Source organism: Netta rufina (genome assembly GCF_964035555.1).
Source record: "Netta rufina genome assembly, chromosome: 5".
NCBI classification, from domain to species: Eukaryota; Metazoa; Chordata; class Aves; order Anseriformes; family Anatidae; genus Netta; species Netta rufina.
This window is the reverse complement of record NC_140128.1, coordinates 62,728,732-62,753,175: the sequence shown is the minus strand read 5'-3', so window position 1 is coordinate 62,753,175 and position 24,444 is coordinate 62,728,732. Positions and strand designations below refer to the sequence as shown.

Below are 24,444 nucleotides of genomic sequence, written 5' to 3'. Positions count from 1 at the left end.
ATTTTACTCTGCAAGAAGGTTGTACCTTGTCAATTCTGTGCTGCACTTCAATTTTTTGCAGTAATACAAAATACTTAGACAAATAAATAATAGAAATTAAGTTTATTAAAGAAAATATAACATGTATAAAAACAGTTTCTTAATATTAATATTTTATAACAACTTTTGATGCTATGAAATGTTATTGCATATTCTACCAAATGACTATAAAGTAAGAAACCCAAATGTAAACTGTAATATTTTAGGTTTGGGGGAAAAGAAGAATTCATTCCAAAATAAGCTAAAGGCAGTATGTTTCAGTAACAACAAACCCCTGAAATAAAAATATTTTTAAGTCACATTTTGCTGGAAATTAATCTCATGAGACAGAATTCCAGAGAAAATGTACATGGCTTACTGAGTTAACAAAGTATTCTTTTTCCTGGCAGCTAGTGGATTTCATCTATGTAGTTTACAGGCCAAGACTTACAAATCTAGGTGGCTGCTTGCAGTTTCGAGGTTCAATTTCTAATGACTTGTTGAACAGGTAATCTGTAAACTCCTTTTCTGGTATCTTCCCCATAGGATTGAGATTTTCAAAGAACTTCTAAATGAAACAAGCATCAATAACATTAAAAACCAGACAACCAAACAGCAACAATAAAAAACCACATGCATAGAGCAAGAATTTGAATGAAAAATCTAGCTCTTCACTATTCTGTAACTTTTTGACAGGAAAAAGAGATGGTAGAGTGCTCCCTGATAAAAATAAATAAATAAAAAATACTATGCAAGAAATAATCAAAGATCCTGGTAAGTTTCCTGAAATAAACGACCTTATTTCAAATACCCAGACGTTTAAAATGAAGTTTTCTGTAAACTTTGCCAGCATTTCTTTTAACTACTTGATCATTTACAGCCTGGCAGTGTTCCAGGCCATACAACCGTGCCCTGGACACTTCCCTTCAGGTAACAGCACAGATCTGGGAAGGAGCCGAATCAGATCATGAGGTAGTGAAAGCAAGTGTTATTATGCCAGTGCCATTTTTAGGGGAATTTTGGATGTCATCAGTTAACTACAAAGGACAGGAAGGGACAGGGGACAAAAGCAGGAAGGTCAGAGGCAGGGACAGAATCTGGCGATATGGCACGAGGACAGGAGGTAAGGCATGGTAAGGCAGGACTGGCACCAAGGGCATGGCACAGAGCGAAGCTCCCTGGTGCAGCTGGAGCCTCTGGGTGATGAATTACAACATTTTCTACTTGCTCTTTTTACTTTTAAAGCGCAAACCCTGCCATCCCTTGAGTTTATTTCACTTCTTGGCTTGAGAATACTGTAAATCTTCAAAACCCTTCCCAGAAATGTCCACAGCAATTAAACACACAATGCAAATAACATTTTAAACAACAGCATTATTGCCCATTTCATTCTTTATGTAACCAAGTTCTTTGTTGCTTCCTGACTGCTGCTGTTCACAAGCTGAGAGAGCTATGCACAGAGCTGTTTTCTGGAAAGGTTACAATTAGCTGTGCACTCAGGAAGATGTCTGGGTACTTCAAACTATTCTTTTCAATCGTTATTACCCCTCTACACAAACACTTGCCTTTACCTGGCTCAGGTTCCATCGTTTTCTTTTAATTTACTTTAAATGATCTGGGATGCACTGGGTGTTTTTCTTATCTAAGTAACCTCTTGAGGCTTTCTCATTTCTCAAGCTCGTGCTGGCTGACACCTCCACACGCCCCATTTATGTAACGCAGCGGTGTCAGGAGGCTGGGTCAGTAGGGTCACTGCCTGCTTGCAGCCCAGAAGGGAACTGAGTCCTGGGCTGCATCACCAGAGGGGTGGGCTGCAGGGCAGGGAAGGGATTGTGCCCCTCTGCCCTGCCCTTGTGAGGCCCCACCTGGAATCCTGCATCCAGGTCTGGGCACCCAGCGCAAGAATTATGTGGGGATGTTGGAGAGGGTCCAGAGGAGGGCCATGAAGATGCTCAGAGGGCTGGAGCACCTCTATGGAGGGCTGTGAGGCACTGGAACAGGCTGTCCAGAGAAGCTGTGGATGCCCCATGGAGGTGTCCACGGCCAGGCTGGATGAGGCCCTGGGCAACCTGGAATAGTGGGAGCTATACCCAGCGCTTTAGGCCAGAAGAAACTGACTTTTCTTCCCAAGTTCTGCTGCTCAGTCAGTGCGTCTCACGCACTGTTCTGCTGCTAGGAAACCTCACCAATACCAGGCTGCAGACCAGCAAGAGGATGAGCAAGACCCAGAACACGGAACCCAAGAAAGCAGATACCTGGCTCTGGCTGGCCCTTTGCTGCAACATTTTTGTTGTCTGCTGCCACAGATCAGCCACCATTTCCTCCCTCTTCTGATGGTCACTGATCACACAAGATTAGGTCTGTGCTGGCAGAACGACTGACCATTTTTGGTTGTGTGCATTCTTTTCCTTCTCTTACCCCCAAAGGAGATATTTAGTTTTTGATTACCCGAATTTCTGGCTCTATCCGTAAGCAGTAAGGCTGATTTTGATACTGCTGGATTTCTCCTGTGATTTCAGCCACTTTTCTCCTTTTGCTGAAATTAATTAATTCTTTCCCTTGTCTTTTAAGGAAGTCAGGATTCCCTTCTTCTGTCTTCAAAATATTTGTTAGGTATATTCCTGATAGAAAAGAAATGGATTTGAAAGTTCATTTTTATTCTAAGATCTAATTTCATTCTTTATAATGAATGAATGATAAAAAAAAGTCCAAGTATAGGCAGACCATTCCCTTTAACACTCCAACAGTTTACTAACTGGTAAAAATGAATTAAGTTTGCATTTTACAAAGGAACAATGTATTATTGAAATAAGATGTTTCAACTCCCTAACCTGAGATCCTGAATTTAGAAAAACATCTTCAGGTCATTGCCACAATCAGCTCACCAATGCAGAAGCAGAGTAAAATGAAGCGGGGTAATATTCATACCAATAATACCAGTAATCTGCATTACTAAATTAGAAAAATAACTTTTATACAGAATACACTAAGTCTGAAATCATTACAAACCTAGGAAGTCAAAGTAACAAATAAATATTTTTTAGAGCAAAACACCACCTGTTACTATAAGCAAGATTAACACATCTGCATCAAACCTAATTTAAGAAAGACAACACACACAATATTAGCCTATTCTGGTGTTACTTACCAAAGAAAGGCACACAGGGTGGATTGATTGACTTGAGCTTAGCTAGGTACTTTTTAAAATGATCTTGACTTAGTTCTACTGCTTCATCCAAAACCCTTTTTTTCCTTTCCTGTAGTGCCTAAATTGTCAAAGAGAAAAAAAAAAAAAAAATAGAAGCTATGCAGATCTCAACAGCACGGTTAGAAAATACAAGATAATTACCTAGGTTTCTTAACAAAACTTAGAAACTCAAATTAATATTTGAAAGAACCTCTTCTGTAAATGGCTCTTGACTACAGCACCATCAGTTCAATAATTCTTCCTAGCCTCTCTTCGTAGTGTCCACCTAAAGCAGTCAGCAACCATTTGTTTTTGTCTCTTAACAACGTGAATTGTCAGAGACTCTCATGCAAAAGTGCTCATGAACTGAAATCTGAGCTTTAGCTATCCCCTCGGTCCTTGTGTAGGTAGGAAATTCTGCTGTTCAAGTGTTCCAGTCCAGGCTTCTCTGCCCTGGGACCCTCCCCTTTCACACACATAAAACACTGGACTGAAGCAATGGGTTCATTTCAGACAAGTTAACAATCAAATGTCCATGCTGTTTCCCCTTTTTGAGCTGAATACAAGTGAGAAAACATCTGCTGAAAAGCTCCACTTCCTGTTACAAATCCTTTGAGACAACCAGTCCATCTCATGTTGTCTTGCAACTTTTAAAGTAACTCTGTCTCATAATTAATTTGTTTTCTTCTAAGAAAGCAAGTACAATGTGGATTTCACTTATGAAGTTTGTCTGATTCATTTCTGGATTCTGTTTTTTTTTTTTTCTCAAGATCAATGCCCAGAGCTTACCTCAAACGTGTGATCTAATCTGTACACTGACACGGAGTTCATTGCACTGACTATCTCCAGAACACCATTGAAATTATTCAGATCTTGAAAAACTTGCAGGATTTCTATAATCCTGCTCAGCACAGCCACCCGCTCTTCGAAGTTCTCGGTTTCCACTATGCACCTAATCAAAAGACGTAACTTGAGAAGTACTGATAAACAGAACCTGAAAGCTCAGCAAGCTAGCAAATTAATTTAGTGACTAGCAAAATGTCCAAGTGAAAACTGTGTAGTGTGTCTAGCAGGCACGGTTTGGTGCACTGTCAAAAATCTCAAGTACAAATTTATGTAATCACATTTTATATATGTTTAGGTTGAAATAACAAGATGATTTTGGCACATACTCTAAAATAAAGCAAGACCCAAGCACAATCCAGGGTAAGCAGGGTGACCCTCTCATGCTGCAGTATCTATGATAGCATTTTAAGCTCATGAGGTTAGGTATACACGTACAGACTGCTACACCCTTTTGACTGCAGCATGGCCACGTCTTCAGAAGTCCTTAGTGATGCGTCATGAGAAGGGAGAGAGACTAAGCTAAGGGGATAGACACAACAGATTTTCAAGAGATGCAGAAAAGTGTCCTGCATTGCCTTCAGTGCCCTTGGATGTACTGTAGAAATAACAGCAGGGCACATGTTGACCATGTGGACAGTACTGGAAAAAATCCATTTATTTAATTTTTTTTTTAAATGGAGGAAACACATGATTGGCATGGCATGGACCTAGAAATAAAACCTGAAATTATTGTAATACTCTACTACTATCTCAAGATTCAAGGCAACAGAATTCAAGTAAGACAAAAACGTTTCTCAATTTCAGAAGGATTTAATGCCACTATACTAAAATCACCATCACTTTACTTACTTTTCAAACCAAAGAGTAAGATTTGTAGTGTGACGAATCATTTTCAATAGATTTGGGGAGTTAATTTCCTTATCTTCTTTAGTCCACACACTACCGACGAGTTCAGAAGGCTGTACTGCCCTGTTATGATAAAGCAAGATGAACAGGATTGTTCAATACAAATAATAATTGTGTTCCGTGTTTGTATTAAAAGATTATTTCTTCCCTTAATCACGACTTGGTATTTCACAAATACAACCCAGTATAAGAAAAACAGTTACTTAAAATAACTTTTCGATGAGTACTTGCGGATAGAAGAAAATCCATTTTTATCTTAACTGAAATTGGCATTTTTGAATAAGCATTTCCACATAAGAAAATTAAAAAGGAGTTAAGTTTAATCTCCTGAAGGCAGAAGAAAGAATCTTAAAGGCAATTAAAATATTTTTTTTTTAAATAGGAAACTAAAGTACTTGGAGCAACCTGCTGGAAAAATGACCTATTTCCATTGAGAACCTGTTATCACTGAAGCATTAAAGGATGCTTCACCTTTTTGTTTCGTAAGATCTTAAAGAACTTCTACCTGGCAAAACTCAGCTCTCACATTGAGGCTAGCTTTATTTATGATCAGTAACAACAAAGCACAGAAACAGCAGAGCATTTATGATACCAGACTAAAAAACTCTTCAGAACTAGATTAGAGGACCCCGATGTACCAGTCCTGTAAGTTATATTGTGTGTAATGCCTAGGACTTTGCTATGCATCTATTAAGCAAAGGGGGAGAGACAATCATGTGTTTTTTATGACACAATAAAAGTTTTTTATTAATGTAACAAAGTTTGCTTTTAACAAGGAGACTATAAACTGATATTACCTACTCATAATACTTTAGTTTCCTAAACTACTGTATTTATTCAGTTATGTTATCAGAAATCTCATATAGAGATGTAAAAACACCTTTTCTCTTGTATATTTTGGTACCAAACAGAAAACCTACTTCCATAAACCCTGTAAAACAAGGGGACGTACTTTTGACTGATTCTATGAACTTTCTTGCTCAGATAGAACAAAGAGACCTCTACCTGTACAGGTCAGACTCCAGAAGTGTCAGCTGCCGAGCAATTTCTATGGGGTGCAGAGTCATCAGGTCCAGGGTCTCGCTGTGCCCAACGCGCCAGATGTGCCACTCGATGGGGGGAGGCGGGCTCTCAAAGGTGATGTTGTGACTGATCCCATTTGCTTGAGCTTTCTTTCTTTTGATGATTTTAGCAATTGATTCCACCCACTTCTTCATGGATTTTCCTACAAAACATAACCCACAAAAACCGTTTTTAATGTCATCTTAACTTATTTTTGATAGTTTAATGAAACCAACAAAATACGGACATGCACTCAAAATACTGCATTTCTGCAGGGAAATTAATTAGGTTTGCAGTTCATTATTTATTGTCTTATGTGTTCTTGCACTTGTGTCAGTTTGAAAATACAGACACACCAACAAATTTTTAGGTGTCCAGTTGCATTTAAATGCATCTACTGACACGTTTAGTGGGAGACAAGTGACCACGCACACACTGCATTTTACTGTTTCCCCTAAACTGCAACCATCTTTTTGACTGCTAGCTTCACCTACTAAAAGGAAAGTAACTGAAGAAAGTAAACAAGCTTAAACTGGAAACTTTGCAATATGCTGTACTAGTGCACAACATAATGAAGAGATTAAAAAAAATATGCTTACACCATCAGTCCAACATTTACAGTGCACAGCATCATGGACAAGACAAGAAGTATCTTCAGTATTTCAAGACAAATAACTTTTATGAGACTAACCCCCAAAATTGAATTATTTCTCTCTGATCAGCAGTAGAAACCTCTGCAAAAGATAAGCTATGGGTCTCAAAGTTTGCCTCAGCATGGTATTGCCCCACATACGGTCTGACAATCTGAAAAGTAAAGTCTAGCATTGCCAGGACAATGATGCAAACTGCCATGTCATCACTGCTGGCCCTCCATCTAGGCTGCCCAAAAAATCTGCTAGTTTGGAAAGGATTGCTCCAGAAAAAGTGATACCAAATGGAACAAGCGTTTTCTTAAAGGATAATGATTTTCAGCTAGAATTTTAAATTAATGGGAGAAGAATATGGAAAAACTCATTAACCAACAGGGAAGGAATTCTCTACAAATTTAAAGCGAAGAAGGGAGGTGAGAGAATTCTGAATTCTCACAAGTCTGTTACAGAGTCAGGCAAGGATGAATCCTACTGCCCAGAAGTAAATACACTGAAGTTAAACAATACCACAATGCGTGAAATCATTTTTTGGTAGCTATTTATGTATGATTCAGGCCAAAGATTGCTCATGTAAAGGAGAGTTAAATAACAGCTCCATTAAAGGCATTAAAATTACTCATGTGTGAAGATATTTTCATGCCTAAAACCCCTGAGCATTAGAACAGCAGGCTGTACCAAAATGGGGAAGAACAGAGGACTACCAATTACCATACCTCTCACACTTGAAATAAACGTCTCCAATCTCTCTAGCAACTCCAGATCTCTTTCAAAATCGTAAAAATGGTGCTCTACCCAGTGGCGAAAAACATTTAATATTCTGAGGAAGGAGAGAGAAGAAAATAATTATATTTTGTGTGTGTGTGTTTTTTTAGGACTTCCAAGCTCATCCTATGTAAACATTAAACAAAACACAGGTATATAAAAGCTGAGTTACAGATTCGTGTAACTGAAGACTATCAAAATGCAGATGGACACAGGGGCAGAGCAAAGACTAAGCATGCATTGATGAACACAGAAGTCCCCAAGTATTTTAAACCTCATTTTCCAGACTTAGCATGTCTATAAGTTCTAAAAACAAACAAATAAATACAGAATGCTAGTGTTGAGGTGTTTTCAGAAGAGGAAAAAAGTCATCAACAGCAGGTAAAATAAGTATCATGAATATAATTTATTGGTATATTTTTTAAACAAACAAAAATAATTAGAATTGACCATTTGATTGGAAACAAATTTGTAACTGTTTCTTTCCTATGCGTAAAATTCAATCTTAGAAGTTTTTGCAGGTGTGCTGGCCTAATTTTTCATCTTTTTATTTATACTAACAGCACTACAAGATCCAGCGCTTTAAGGATAACACTCAACTTTCTCTTGACTTTTCTCTACTTTCTTAACCAGACCTCTAATAAACAAGCCTTTAAGAACTAAACCACAACTGCTCTTCAGCCTTCCACTCTCTTCAGATGTATCAGAATAAAAAACTCTTCTGCCTCTTCTTCGTGTAAACAAGTTGAACTTGTAACTCAAACCTCCGATTTATTGGGGTGCACCACATCACCTTACCTGAGTGCTGAGCTGATACCTCCTCCATCAACAAGTACAACAGATTTTCCCTGTGCCAGCCCAAAAGCTGGGATAAGGATGGTGGGGTTAAAAGAGGGCCCACAGTCAAGGGCTCACAGAGGAGATGGTTGCAGTGAGATTTGGTTACTTCAGCCCCGTTGCCTTTGCAGAAGTGGCTCAGCAGAGTGCTGCTTAACTTTTTGCAGCTCAGGATATTAAGGTAAAGCAGCACTAATTGTGGTCCTCCTTTCAGCACCAGGCTACTGTTTGCAGTGGTTCAGCTCTATAGACTGGGGGCAAGAATGTCTGAGAGGACCAGGGCAGATAATTGATTTTAATTTGCCAGTCTGGTGTGAGTCTAAGTATTGGAGCAGTCGGCTGGGCTAGCTGAGTCAAGCTAAGGACGCTCAACATGAACACACGGAGGAGAAACACTGGGAAGAGGAGAGCTATTTAAGTTAAAGAAGAAAGTTTATCCCATGAAAGAATGGCTACTCAGACCCTTCGGGCTGGAAATTAATGACAGCTTCTAACCATCAAAGGAGGGATGCTTTGAAACGAGTTCCCAATAACAGTAATAGAGGATCTTATCTAATCAGTCTTTGCCTTTGAGATATCGTGGTAGGAGTACCGAAAAAGCAAGAAAGACTACCTGGTTCTGCTGACTGCACTTGCAGCTGGGCACCTCCTTCTTTCTCATAACCTCACCTGCATTTAGTCAAGTCAAAGATCTGACTGTTTCTGTGCACTGCGCAGCATGTCTACAGCGTGTGGAACAAGCGCTGAAGAGAGGGAAGGACTAGGCACCTTCATGTTCCCCACCTTACTCCCAAATCTCAGATCTCTCTGAAGTAGAGCTCAATACTGGTACAAAACTGGGATGTACGAAGTGCTGTGCAAATCAGCATAAAAGATCAAATTCAGACCCTTCTTTTGAGCTGTAGGACAGCTAACAGTTTCAAAGCCACCAGAAACCTGTAATATCTCCTCAATTCTAAGATTAACTATAAGCCACAGGAGTGTGTGCGTTAAACAGCAGCTCTGAACCACATCTCTCATCGAGGAGGCACTAATAAGGGCGCTCAGCTCACCAACCACAGCATGAATTAGACATTAAGGGTACCTGTCATGACAAGAGGTATCCTAATCTCTCAAAGAAAGAAACCAGAAACCAAAACCAAACACCCTGGAAACTTTGGAACTAGGCACAGGTTTCAAAGAGCTCAAACACGTGAAAGCAATAGTACTGCACTGATTTTGGAAATCAAAATTTTTTAGCCAGAATCATGGTTACTTGCTGCCTTCAACTGTTCTATGGGTTCTGTTTCATTGATAAACCCTTGTCCTGCTCAGCTATGGCATCAGCAGCGCGGCACGAAGATGCATTTGTACCATGCAGATGGGCACTGTAAGGAGGTCTCCAAGCAGCTTCAAGCCTAGCTAGAAGAGGAGGATATAAAAATAGCAAGAAAAGCGATACAGCTATATTTAAACTCGTGAGCCAGTTATGTCACAAAAGCCCATTCTGTGCAAGTTTCTTTGGAGGGGCTCTATAGGCGTTTATGGGGATGTCTGCAGAAACACTAACCAGAAAACAGCAATCTGAAACCAGGAAAAAATGATGCTGAGAAGTAGCGCGTGAAGATCTCCCACGAACTGATAGCTCTGGAGACCAGCAGCCCTGCTGAAGCCACGGGAACTGATAAACTCAGAACACCAAGAACCTGAGAAAGCTGCACAAGGACGGGAGCGCACAGAAGTATCAAGGTTACTCTGGGGTTGTGTAACTTGGACCACATCCAAGAAAGTGGCGGCTCCTATATATCGACGAGAGCTACAGGATTGTGTACACACATACGTGGGTGTTTAGTTTGGATCTTGATTATTTTTTTCAGTGTATATATTTGTACACAAGTATGTGATGAAAGAGGTACGCCCTCGGTGACCTTCCAAAAACCTATACTGAAGGTCCTGGCACGTCAGGATGGTTCTCTAGTTAACAGTTAATTGCTGCTGCTCTGAACAGGTAACTGTGAAATATGATTGTGTGGTGAGGGAAAAAAAAGGAGGGTACTGTGCCTATGGTTACTTGCCATAAATAGTAACAGCTTGATACTACTAATAGCAAGTTTAATGAATAAAGGTTGTTCTAACAAACACTGGCTGTGAGCTCTGTCTCCTCCTGACTTGATTCCCTATCAGGGAAACAACAAGCCTCATTCATGCTAGAAATGCTTAATTGTTCCCCAAATTAGCTTGGTCAGCAAGACCTTGAAGATTCACTGTAGCCCGTTGCAAAGTGCAGTACAGACAAGAGTCTCCCTGTGTGCAAATCCATCAATAGGCTGGGAAAGGGAGTAAAATACCAGCAGGACTGAAAAAATGGAAACAGAGAAACTATCTTCACAGGGCCTGTTAACAAGGAACCCATTCAAAACGCCGTCAGAAACACTTTGAGTTGTACATCTCTCACCCACACCCGCTCTCCATAGCAGCCATACAGCGTTCTTGTGGGTGGCAGAGATCACAGCTGTGAGCAGCAGAGACCCAAAGTACAGTTGCAACAACAACAACAGAAGTCAGTATGACTAATCAGAACACGGCTTGGGATATTAGTCTGGTTGCAGACAATGATAAGTCCCTACTTGACAGCACAGCAGTCTCCTAAAGAGATTACCGTCTCCAGGCATGCAACGTAATGGCTGAACTAAAATCTGGCTTTAAGAGAACAAATTTAAAAGCAAAGAAACCTGAGTTGCACTGGCTGGACGTATTCCTTGCGAAATCGCTTCAGGTCTGCGCTGATGGGCTGCTCTCCTTTCTCGATTGCCAGCCTGTCTGCTTCAGTAGGCTCCGGCTCGGGGATTTCAAACCTACGAACACAAGCACCAGAAAACCGATGGCAATTAAGATAAAAGCCAAACCCTTTATGTAGGACATGAAGAGCAATTTTATTTAAAGAAATTCAGTGCAGTGAAACTCAGGCACTCATCTGGCATCCAGTCTGCCTGGAATTCCCTCTTCCCCTGGCTATGTGCTGCCAACACACCCAGCTCTCACTGATAATTCCCTAGTTTTCTGGTCATCACAAGATGTCTAGACTAGGATAGAAGGTTTTTAACTACCTGCTAGCTTGATTAAGTGAAGATTAGAAGAGAGCTTAAGAGCAGCTTTATCACACTGCATTAACATGTTGTTTACAGTACGAGTCTGTGCCTTTCAAGCAAACTGCTTAGAACACTTCAGGATACTCCAACATGTAAGCAGTCCACCACCACCCCGCAGCTGAGGCACACCAACTTCTCTAGCTGATAAGGAATTCAGGTGCTAATTTAACAAACAGGAAAAAAGGAAGCTTGCATTGAAAACTGTCATTGCTGTAGCCATGTTAAGAAGTTTCTGTTTTATGAACTTCGTTGTTTTTCCTGTCTGCCAAATGTATTCCACACAGCACTGAGAACACGAGCAGAAAGGAGCAGGTAAATGAACACAAAGCCTTTTTCAGGAAGGATAACCACAGCGTACCTTTCAATCAGTAAGCTCAGCAGTTCCTGGGGCTTGCAAAAGGAGCGATATGTGGTAAGGAAAGTACGTACAAAATTTGGATCTGTAAAGACAGAGTAAGAAAACGATGAAAGTTTTTTTAAATCTTGTCTCAAAATATCAGGAAAAAAAATACACGTCCACACAGGAAGAGTTTAAAGTGCAGAAAATACATGGAAATTGTAAGTCAAGCACTTTAGAAAATACACGAACTGATACTGCTTGTGAAATTTTCATTTAGCCCTCTGATACAATTCCCCTGATACAATTCAGCTGCACATTCTCTCAAAAACTGTGTCTCAGTCTTGGCATGTGGAATGGCTTACACTCACGGCCCAGGCAGCCATTCAACGCCCTCAGAAAGACAAGGAAAACAACGTAGAGCTAGGCTGTCTGCTATCATGACATCAAAAATACCTCTACCACCCCGACGAAACATTTGTCTTACCTGTTCTTACAAAAATCTCCCCAGCAGAGCCTGCACGCCTCCCCAGCACACAACTGCTGTGGGCTGAGCAGCCGGCAGGGAAAGCAGCACGGGCAGCAGAGGCCTTACAAAGCAAAATACCTGCAGCACTTCCAGCCCGTGCATCTCCAGAAGCCACCACACCTGCCTCCTGCCTTCTCGCTGCTGCAGGAGGTGTGTTACCAGCGGGTGCAGCTGTCTGCAAGCCAGGACAATTCTCAGCCCGGTGTCAATCTGCCTGCCCTGGCATTTCGGCTGAGGCCAACACGTGTTTGTGTTGGCCCGCTGCTAGCTTAGAAGCATACATCTGTTATGATCTTGTTTATCAGAGGTATTAAGAGCACTTTATTTCACACCCCAAGCATAGTTTTCCGTGCTGCAAGAGCACTCCCATCAGTCGAACCCCTCTGCATCAAGCTGGATTATAAATTCTGTGGCCATCTGCTAAAAAGCTCCATCAAACTGACCAGCACCACAAAACAGAGTCAAGGAGAGAACCCAGCCCTCTAATACAGCACCCACGTGCTGCAAACACAAACGTTTCTCCTCTTGCTCCACAGTTCCATGCCTCATTTGAAGCCTGGGCACAAAATTATAGCCCCCTGAACAGACAATCTTGCTTGATTCATCCCTAGAACACCATCCGAGGAAGGTGGCACAGCACGCAGACACGAGGGAATAAAAATCTACGGCCATGCCTGCGTGAAAAAAAGCAGCAACCCACAACAAAACACGAATTAAATGCTTAATTACACAGAGTCCCACCATTTTCCTTTAATTTCTTTCAATTCCACTCTTGGGGAGTTTCCTAGATTGTGAATAAGCAGGCTGACAGACGGATCACTTTGGTGTGAGCCTCAGCGGGTCATCATCTGGCCCTAATCCTTCCGTGCCTGCAGCAGACCCCCCAGGCGGCTACCAGTGGCTGCAAGCTGCTAGCCTGTGGCCGCAGCAGCTGCCTGAGCTGCTTGGGAGCAAATGAATGGTGAAATACAGGAAAACCAGGCCCAGAGAAATGCTCGTGCAGATGTTCACTACAAGCACGGATTTGGGGCTGTTGGGTGTTTCTCTTTACTTACTGTGCTGTAAATCATCTTGAATCTGTCAGGGAACTTACGCTAGCAGTCATCAACATGCAGTCAATTAATTTCTTCTGAGAGGCACCCAGAAGATTAAGAGACACTTCTTTTAAGCAGGCTTAAATTCCCTTCAAAGGCTCAACGTTTATAAGGGAGCCTACTTGGGAATGTGCTTGAAGGTTGAAGTAATGGTGCTCTCGTTCTGGGCTGCTGAGTTTGCACCCTAGTCCTGGACTGGCCTGTTCTGCCTCTCCGTCACATCTGCAGTCACTCGTCAGTATTATTTATGGCATTTTTAAAAGAAAAATCTTCCTCTTACCACTGAACAGGTGGGCAGGTTCTGTCTGCTCTGCAGTCAAGATCTGCAATTCTCAGAATGGGGACTGCTACTCTGCTTTCTGACCTGTGCAGGTGCCTGGATATTATTTTTTAGATTATTTTTACAAATAAACATTCTCAACACAATGGAAAATACAAGCAACGTGCTTCTAATAGTGGCTTACAAGCTAAATTCAAGAGATTAACAACTCTGCATCTGCTGCCTGCCATGGTATCCCGGTATCAACTGGCAAGCTCTTTCACACGACAGGAGTTCTACAAACAACCTCTGCTGGAACAAACCTGCTTCAAACAATCTGAAACCAATGCAAACATCTAAAAACCGAGCAGCTAAAAACGTATTGGTACATAAATACAAAGATAAAGCAGCATCAGGATCTGCTCGGAGTCCCTCCGCATGCTGTTAGTTATTGAAATGCCCTTGCGGAGGCAGACGGACAGGGTTTGTTAGTCTTGGCTCCAAACACTGCTTGGGAAAAAGCACACAGAAACCCAAGAGGACAACGCTTTCGCTGAAGATTCCCAAAGCCAAAGCAGCATGTACTTGTGCTATAAAGCCCTCGCAAGTTACACTATCAAACTAATAATCAAATGCACCAGTTCTTTCCGAAAGAGAGAGAACCTGAAACGCCACATGGCTTTGAATTGGATGATGTGGGATCCACAAACACAGCTCTGGGTTACTTGTGTGACAGGTAGCTGCATCCATACTCAATTTCAGTGTGTGGCCAATGAGAAATACTCTTCTCTTCTCTTTCTTTCTTTAAAATATACAGCTCAAGACAATCCAGCTCTAGTTGTTACAACAGCATGCACGTTTCTAAAGACTCATACCTAAGCTCTCTCAAACTTTTTCAGCAGTGTTAGTACTTTACATAATTACAAGTTTTATTTCTGTGGCTTTAAGACAGCATTTCACAGGAAAAGGCTGAAGAATTGATTGGGATTTGCCTCCTTTTCTACTGAGGGACTTCAGAAAGCGGCAGGCTAAGGCTTAACAGAAATAACCAGCGACATTTCTCCTCCTCCACACAGCACGCAGCTCTGCTGCTTTAGCCACGATGGTCTTGGGAGAAGAATGAAGCAAAGGTTTAACAGAAAGCATTGGTAGCTCCTATTAGACCACTGACACACTGCAAGGGGGGAGCCTGCATGCCTGAAGTCTTCTTATAGCTTTGCCAGCAAAGTCATTTGATTTAATAAGATACTGGTTATTTCTGCAAACCTCGCTTTACATTTAACTATATGCTGGGGAAAAAAAGAAAGAAAAAAAAGAGAAAAAAGGGACTAAATTAATTAACCATACAAGCACCATCTTAAATAAAGACCGTATATAGTAAATGTTGAGGGTACCTGCATACATATGGTATGTTAACCTTTCGATTAATTTCACAACCGTTCCTCCTTTGATGATAGGAATTCCATTCCTGCTTTGCAAGTTGTCCTCAAAAACAATGTTTTCCTCAGAGTCTTCCACTACAAAACGATACACGCTTGGGCTGGGCAACCTCAGGGGCTGTTCGTTTTCTTCTTGCAGTAACACTGAATCAAGCATCCTATCCAGAGTACTCCGATACTGGAGGGAAATCAGAGCAGCCATCCAATTACTCTTCTCTTCAGCAGACTTGGCAGCAAAGAGTATACTGTTCTCATCTTTAGGCACCAGTTCAAAAGCATGTTTATATTCAGATGTGTCATCTTTATCAATAATCTGTATTTTTCTCATGATAAGTTTTTCCTTCAGTCTATACTCCGCATTGCTGTAACCGGGCAGCCGTGACTGGCCGTGATTAGTTTTACAGCTGATCATTAAACCATCAAAGAGAAAGATGTGGCGTTCATGTTTGGCTCCTATTTTTGTCAAGGTGCCTTCCATTATGAATTCGTTACAGCACTGCCCAATATCTTTGCCTTCCCAGCCATCAATATTTTTCTGGATTTCATTCATTTTCTTGATGGCCAAGTGTTTGCTTCTTATTTGTCGGTTATAGAAGCGACAGACTGGCTCCCTTGAACGAATAAAAGAAAAAGTCACGATGGGCACATTCCATGTTTGCCATCCCAAGAGACCAAAGTAAAACCACCTAAATTAATTGCTTATCATTCCTTCTTTCCCCTAATCAAGTTTACTGTTCCAAATAAACTATGTGCACTGTTTTGGCACGTGAGAGAGTAAGATACTGACATTATTCATAGAAATGGACTCTAAAAGTTTGGGCTGCTATTCCATTTACAATGAAAATGGGCATAAAGACATGCCTTGAACAGGAAACACACACACTAACTAGAAAAAAAAGGACAATTCCTTCCACGTAATTTATTTCTTTCTCTCTCAACTTTGGGAAACCTGTGTAGTTTTGTGGATTATTACCCAGGCCGACGTCTTGGGGAGTGTTTGCTGTAAATGCGCTCCATGCTGCACTGGAGGTTCAGAAGAGCAGTAATGGCTTGTTTTAGGCACTCCCGATCCTCTTCATCTTCACTGCATTCCTGCAGTTGCTAGAACATAATAAACAGTTTTCTTTCAGATTTATCTGAATTACGGACGGGTAGGAAGGCTGACAAACATTCGTACAGTGTTTTGCACAGCACTCAGTGAAATCACTGACTTTGAGCCCATCAAAGAGTGACACACTCAGAGCTAGCTGTGTGTGTAACTACAAACCATTTGTCAGATACTTGGGAACAGTCTGTACATATGCAAAAGCAGAGAACAGGTGGGAGTTTAGAAAGACAACCCTTTTCTTACCGAGTGCCAATACTAACTGTCGGAGACATTTTTTGCTGTTATCTTTTCAACAAGATCCTATTTTACAACTGGTAATGATTTTGTTAAACAGTTTGGAGGTTTGAAGCAGTCAAGGGTGAAATGCTGTTGTATGTAACCACATGTAATATTCCTTCAATAAGGCCATCTCAACATTTCAGAGCACGTTTAAAAGGACCAAGATTTGCTCTCTTCTTACTGTTCTGAACTCAGCCATCTTCAGCAAATTCATCTATTTCAAGAAGAAACACCAACTCTGTCTGGCAAACTCCACCATACCAAATAAAGCCTGAAGTTCAAGATTTGCTTCTAATTGCAAAATGTAAACACAGTGAGAATCAGCATGAAGACTAGATCTGTCTTTGCCACTAGGCAGAAACTTCTCGTATTTGGCAATTTAACAAGCTTTCCTACCACCTCTATACACTCAACTGCAGTACGGTTTGAGAAAAGCCTATTTCCAGAATTCCTCTTTTTGGTTAAGGTCATCACTCCTAAAACACTACTGCTCTAAATAAGAGAGATTTTGCTTTTTAACCCCTTTCATGTTCAAGATTGTATGATTTCTTTAAAGAAAACTTAGGCAAACTGATTTGCTGGGCAATATCAAGACACTAAGCCATGCAGTTCTGGGTAAGTTCTGTTTTACCTCCATACTTCAAGAGAAATCTTACTTACAATCACTCAGCATGGCAGAAACCTTCTTTTCTTTTCCCCACTAAGTTCCCTCAGCAAGGATATTTAGCTTCCTCTAAAAGTAATTGAGAGAATGGGATTTGACCAGATTGGTCCACTCTCTTCCTTTAATTTAAATCACTGAATTTTTTGTTTTTCACATGCCCAAACAACCTTCATCTTGCGTGTTAGAGAAATGAGAGTTTCGTGGCAAAAAACTTCTGGGAGGTTTATGAGCTGGGGAACAGTACAAGAAAGGGAAAAAAACAAGATGTAAATCTTTGTGGAAACCCTTTTTTCTTCCTTTGTATCTGCCATAGAAATGCAAAGAACATAAAAATGGCTTGAAAAGTGCCATATCCTAGAAGTGGGGAAAGCTACTGAGCCTGATAAAATACTTTTCTTCCTCCCATGTCCCAAGCACAATTTCTTGCATACCCTTTCTGAAGCGAGACTTTGGCAGTTAACAGATGTTAAAGGGCGTACTTTGCTTTTCTTGTTGGTATTGAACAAACAAAACCCCACTTGTCTAGTAATTTAATCCATTTCTACATCTTAACAAATAGATTCCTGAAGATCAGGCAGACTACCTGAAGCTCATTCTCTGTAATCACTTGACCAACATCTGCTTTTCCAAATGCCTGTTCATATTGAGCATCTTTCTGACTAAACAGATTAAAAAAGTGCAACAGTTGCTAGACAGAGAAAATATGTAAATCTACAGGAAAAGGGAAAAAGGGGTCCTACATATATCAGATGTATTTAAGAATACCAGACAAATCGAGTATTAACTATTCTTTTTTTTTTAATTATACAGAAAACTGGGAGAGAACAGTAATGAAGCACGGTATTCATTAAGGAAATCACGACATGATGATCCTGTAACATACTGGCCAGGGTTTCAGTCTGTGTCAGCAATTAGGTAACAGTGGAAAAGATCAAAAGGCAGAATTTCATATACTTTGGGTTGCCTGATAACTACACAGTGAGTCACATGCATGAATTAGGGGCAATCTTGTGTCTGACAGTCACATGAGAAGGCAGGCTGTATTCTCTAGTCAATAAAAGCAAGCCATCTTGGACTTGTGCACAGACTCGAGCTGCTGATTTTCAGGATTTTAAAGATTCATCTGTCTCACACCTTGTTCAGGACTTGGATAGATTATATGACCCCTCGAGTCCTTCCCACTGCATTTACTGAGTAATGTTTCCTGGAACTCTTGTATTGACAGACGTTTATGAAAACATTACTGGAGCTTGAAAGACTGATGAAACACTGAGTGCTTCTCTACACTGCCAGCATTCAGGTGCCTGTCCTCCCAAGTGTCAAAATTAGTGATTTGAAACACAAAATATTTGGATAATCAATTCAAAATGTCACAGTCTGAACGCATTTGTTACCTGTTGGCAAGAGCTAACATTTTTTGATTGCTACCAGTCATTTTTCAAGGTATTTCCTTAGTGTGACTTCCTTCAACCTTCACTACAATCACGCGTTGCGAAACAATCCAAGGTAAGGTTTGTCTTCTGTCATGATTTGAATAAGCAATCAACGTCATTAAAGAGAAGTGACAGCAGGGTGTTCAAAGGCTATTTCCTGGAGTATTTCTGGAGAATAGAGACCTCTCTGCTGCTGCTACCCAAGAGCAGACAAACCAGAGGAATTCGATATGGAAAGGACTAGGAAAGGACTCTGATGCAGATTTTGCACGAAATGGCTGCATGTCCAGGCTTTTGCAAAGAGCAAAGTTGTTCTGCCTGAAAGAATTTTCAAGCTTTTCAAACTTTAATTTCATCCAATTTAGTTTTCCTGTTTTGCAGGAGAGCAAACGTCAGGGCCTGCACTTCTGTAAATCATTATTTTATTTACCTCCCAAATTCAGTAGCTTTGGGGTTTTTAGGTTGTTTTTTTTTTTTTCAGACTGTTGCTCATAAATAAAGTTAGCAAACTTAGCTTTTCTCTCTGCTGAAGCCAAGAAAATATTCTATATGAGTATTCTGTTCCTCTTCTGCTTCCATTTTCAACCAAGGTTCCTAGAGCCAAATGCAATGGCATCAGAGAAGCAGTCACCCATACTTCATAACTTGCTAATATTGTTGCATAAATGCTTTTGCTATCCCTTAAAGCACTCTGCTTTTTAAGAATCACTGCTGTAGGTTTAGGATGTCTTCAAAATACAACATGAAGTTCAGATTTGAAACCTGCAACTGAAGTGATCACAACAAAAGGTTCGGTAATTATGATTATTTGGATAAAGGTCAAATTTCATCATGTTCACTACCAGAATTCCCTAGCTAAAAAAAAAAAAAAAAAACAAAAACAAAAAACAAACCATTGGCTAATTACCTTTCATGCAGAATCCTGTTACTTTGTAATAAAGGTAAAAACAATTAAAAGAAACAAAACTTTTTCTACTACCTCCAGATTATTCTTCAAAGACCTGAGGCAATTTGAAGAACGTGCATTTAGAAGCTGATCCCATCGATATTAGCCGGAGATCTGAGCAGACTCAGAGCCTCCCATGAGACAGAAAACTCTTACAGCATTGCAAACTTAAGACAGGCTATCAAAAATGAATTGTCTTCTCTGTGCAACAGTTTAAAACAGAAATAGTAACCACCCTTTCCTGCCACTGAAGAAAAAACTAACAAGTTCGTATGCTAAGCATTTAATCTTAAATTTGAAAACAAATTACAAAACACTCAAAAAACACTGGCTGGTAAGACATGCGTGTTGTCGTTTCCCTGAATAGCAAGCAAACTCCACAGAGCTTGTAAAATCAGGTAAATGCTTGGATTCTGCCAAAGCTGGGGCTCATGATTTCATTCTTTGATTTCATACCGAGGCACTCTCATTCCCAGCTTTAAGACACAATGGATCAAACATTAGCCTGACCTTCAGCATAATACAGGTCACTGAACTAATTGTGTCGTTGAAACATGAAAGAACAACATTTTAAGAAGTTCCAGAGACTTATCATATGCAACTGACCCTTGCGGAAAGGGAAGTTGCACTATTTTGAAAAGGAGATGTAGTTACGAAGCTGTAAGTGTTCACAGCAAGGCTCGCAGAACAACGCTGCACTTCTGCTGCCATCCTTTAGTTCTCAGCTTTGTGTTTCTTTTCTTTTTGAAGCTCTCCTCATAGAAACACAAGTTTTATGAAGGCAAATACTAAAACTATGGCAATTTAAATTTTAGGTTCTCAAAATAGATCTGCAGTAATCTGCATAAAAGCTCTGACAGTTACACAGGGATGTTTTTTTTAAGCTTTGTTAACTTTTTTCTAAGCTGAGTATCAACAGAAACAGTTGCAGATTTAAAATTTGTTGAAGTCACTTGGATTTAAAACTTTCTACATGATCCTGGTAAATCCATACATTGCTATGTGTGGTTCCTGGCTCATGTCAAATGACCAGTATTTTGGAGGGTAAAAAAAAGAGTATATGTTAGGTGTTAATCACAAACCTAGTCTTAAGCCAACTGTTATTTTTTCTGGTATGAGTTCCTTTACTCTTGAGAAGATTTTACATTGCATTACAGATGTTCTAGGTTGCAAAGTTTCCTATTCTTCCTTCATTCAAATAAATCCTGAAATACAATGGAAGACCACAGAACACATAGCGCAGTACAACACTGCTAACAGTGCTTTTTACATTGAGAACTTAAAAAAAAAAAAAAAAAAAGTGTAATTTCTGAAGCTATTAACGAAATGTCAGCTATAGCCACAGGATATTCCATCTATTTAATCTGAGTATATCCCATTTAGTTAATAATTCACGTAACCTTATTCGTATTACAAACTTTCCCAACACAATAGGGCGAACAGAAACTTTTTTACATTATCCTCAACTACTTCCAAAAGCTCTGACCTAAGTATTTTTTCAAGACACTACATTTTCTACAGCAAGGGTGCTTTTTCTTATTCAAGAATGGTCATTATAGATCTCAGATGTTAAATTTCTGCTGACTGCTGGCCTCTGATCTCATAACTCACTGCAGAAACATTTGCTTGTAAGCAAAAAAGATCCACGCTTAGTTACTTTTTGGCTTTTAGCTGTTATACCCAGGGGAAATATCTACTGATGTGAACTACCTTGCTAGTGCATATCAGAATAAAATACGCCCAAGTGATATGTGGTCAGACCAAGCAAGGCTATTGTAATTTAAGTAATGCCTTAATAGGCAGCACAGCTCATACAGACTGGATGCCAATGTAAACTATTTGTATGGTAAGACCCCCAAAATACATCCTAGAGGGATAATTTTTAACCAGCTAAATCAGAATTCCGTAACGCCTGCGTATTTCATCAATACCATTGCATGGAAGATACAAAGTAAGAAAATATTATCACTTATTTTCATCCTTCCTTATCATGGAGAAAGTGTGGTACACCATGAAAAATGGTACTTTTTTGCAGTATTTCTTCAGTTTAGGGCTCAAGACAAATAATTTAACACTAAGAACAGATTATTCCTTGCTGAAAAGAAGTGCTCTCCACCACCCCAGCCCCACCAAGATCAGCTGAGCTATAACTGTAGTGTGACTTGGCACTGAGAATACTTTTCTGAATCATGCTTAGCTTTTACTGAATGGCCATAAAATGCAGAACCCTAGGAAAGAAGGAATTAAAATATGTGTGTATTACATTTTAAACTATGTTAGAACTCACACTCAATAAAGGTTTAGCTGAATAAAATATAAAAGCTACTTCAAATATTCATAACATAACAAGAGGTGCTTTTGATTATTTTTCACATGAATTTATTTTTCAGATGTACCCTGATGTCAAATTAATGTTTGATATAACTTTCGATTTTCAGCAGCAGTAAATAAAATCTAATTGCCTATCTAAAAGCTCAGACTGTCCACATAAAGAAAGGTTTTTAGCAGGAAGGAAGAGCGTGGCTTCACTTACCTGTAGTAACTCAAAGTAGTGCAAACAATGATAGACTGGGATGAGCATGAGTCGTGGGAGGACGTATCGCACAGCTTCTTTAAAGCCTTCAGCAGTAGACTGAAAAGGAAGAACAAACAGGATTCCTTACAGTGACATACTCAAAACAGGGCTGGACAACGCCCTGAGCACCCTGGTCAGATTCTGAAGTTAGCCCTGCTCACAGCAAGATGCTTGGGCTAACAGATCCAGGGCGTCACGATCTGCATTACTCTATGCTTACAAGCAAGGAATTTTGCAAAATCGTTTGTCTAATGAGACTCCCTACGAAATTCAGAGACAAAAAAAACTGCTCTGACATCAAGCAACAGACCCTGTGAACACCCTTTTGCAGATAATGCAAGCACTTTTTCTATCAGCAGCTTAGGGTGGATGTTAATGCACGCTCACTAGCAAGCCCATAACTCTGGGAACCCCCCCAAATGCTGGCACAATCTTGCTGTTGAAAGGGGTAACCAGCTGAATGGTTTACGTTTTTGCCAGAAGCAGCAAATCAAATAGATAAGATAGATGACCAAGTTAACAACAATTCTTTTTGTAAGAACGCTTTAATACACAAGATGGTCCTATCACAAGCCCTGGACACCTTTATATCTCAGCAGTTTGCTGAGATTACTCAATTAATAACAACAGTTCAAGGCGACAACACCTAAAAATAACGCGCTATCTGTGGCTAAGCTGCCCCTGTGACTGCAGACACATCCCAGAATGCAGAACAATGCCCATACCCACTTCCAAAACATGTTTCACTGTGGGCCACAGTTTGCTGCAGAATTTAAAGAAAACACTGGAATGTTCAAGAACAGCCAGGGCTCCTATCCTCGTCAACAACTTGCCTCTAATCACCCCTCCTCTCAATTAGGCATGCTGTGCTGCCATTTTTACCCAAAATACCACAGAAATATGGGGTATCATCGCTGAAGACGTTAATGTTAGTATCTCCCCTTCCTCAAAAGCTGAGATATCACAAGTTTGTGAGTTAGAAAATGCTTCAGAAACCCTCTCCCATCCCCAGCAGTTAACTAACACAGAAATTTGGGTTGTGAGACAAGAAGAATTTTTCCAGCTGACGGTGAAATCCTTGTCCTCTTCCATACCAAACAGGAACCGAATTACCTGATCTCCATTTTGGAAACGAGCCCTCCCCCTTGTTTAAGACTTCTGGCTGCATCTCTCTGCAATTGCCAGAGACAGCTCCTGCAAGGCCACAGCCCAGAGCCTGAATCTCTGCCTTTCCTTCAGAGCTTGGGGAAGGGTGGAGGAACATTCCTAGGAAAGCCCAAACCCTCCTATGGTAAGGAGAGTCAGAGAGGAGCCCAGATTGATTGTCAAATAACTCGATTACCAATTTAATCTGGAATATAGTTTGGGGCTTTAAATTTGCTAGGGAGATGGATAGAGGGCCTTACTTCATTCACCAAGTAATATTTCAGAGCAAGATGAGGCAGTTTACCAAGCACTCAGAGCTGGAAATACTCTGAAGAAGAGGAATTTGTGCTCTCAGAGATGCAGGTCCCAGTAAACTGTACAAACTAAGTGCTACTGTAACGGGTTTAGCTGGGAGCCCCAGTGACTGAATGCACACTGCAGCTCCTCCAAGTACACTACTGAACACGAGCTCAGCTTTCTTCTGAGCAGCAGCAGCCTTTAATAGATCTGCCAAGCTGGCAGAGATTAAAAATAAAAAAATAATAATGAAAACGTCATCACAGATGATCTTGCTGGAGAGTCCTATTAAAGAAATGATTTCTGCAGTTTTCTTGGAAAAACTGTCAGCCAGTCCCAATGCCAAATGTGGGACCTGGAATATCCAAGGAAGAAAATGCAAATATCACTCCCTGATGCCTGTGCTTGCTGTTAAAAGGCAAAAGAGAAGTAGAAACAGCGGGTATGAAAGGTTACCCCCTCTATTCAAAACCAAGAGAATCCAAACCTTCAAAACCTGAGAACCAAATCAATTCAGTATTTCTCATTTGCACTTACCTGGAAGTGAAGAGCAACAGCAGGTTTTGCCATCAAGTTATTAAAATGCTCATGAAATTGTGGAGAGAGAATATCCTGGGACAAGGTCTCATATGGATCAAAGGCTTGCTCCTAAATAAAGGCAGAGAATTATGTACATACAGAAGAATGCAACATACTTCTGGCCCTGTTGGCACAATTCATTCTGTTAATAAGCAGATAGACATGTAGAACTTCTCAAAAGATCCATTTCGCAAAACAAAAATATTCATTACACCACACATCTCTGTTACTGCTAAGTTGTAAATGCACAAAACATTTTCTCAGCATTTGTCAACCTCACCATACTTATCGCTAATACAAACCGTTTTACTGAAACAGTGGGAATCACCAAGAGTTTTCAGCCCCCCCACGTTTCACAAAGAA

At 40.4% G+C, this 24,444-nt stretch overlaps 1 protein-coding gene across 1 annotated transcript in view; it reads right to left on the bottom strand.

Moving 5' to 3' along the window:
* The window catches only part of SOS2 (SOS Ras/Rho guanine nucleotide exchange factor 2), a 52,396-nt gene that overhangs the window by 5,581 nt on the left and 22,371 nt on the right, over window positions 1-24,444 (bottom strand). Inside the window, exons 7-19 of the mRNA XM_084287553.1 lie at window positions 24,040-24,150; window positions 22,018-22,116; window positions 16,028-16,155; window positions 15,010-15,665; window positions 11,755-11,836; window positions 10,980-11,102; window positions 7,383-7,486; window positions 5,963-6,182; window positions 4,901-5,020; window positions 3,995-4,157; window positions 3,167-3,284; window positions 2,467-2,639; window positions 470-586 (exon numbers count right to left, since the gene is read on the bottom strand). Coding sequence (XP_084143679.1) covers window positions 470-586; window positions 2,467-2,639; window positions 3,167-3,284; window positions 3,995-4,157; window positions 4,901-5,020; window positions 5,963-6,182; window positions 7,383-7,486; window positions 10,980-11,102; window positions 11,755-11,836; window positions 15,010-15,665; window positions 16,028-16,155; window positions 22,018-22,116; window positions 24,040-24,150 — 2,214 coding nt within the window. The remainder of the gene's footprint in view (window positions 1-469; window positions 587-2,466; window positions 2,640-3,166; window positions 3,285-3,994; window positions 4,158-4,900; window positions 5,021-5,962; window positions 6,183-7,382; window positions 7,487-10,979; window positions 11,103-11,754; window positions 11,837-15,009; window positions 15,666-16,027; window positions 16,156-22,017; window positions 22,117-24,039; window positions 24,151-24,444) is intronic.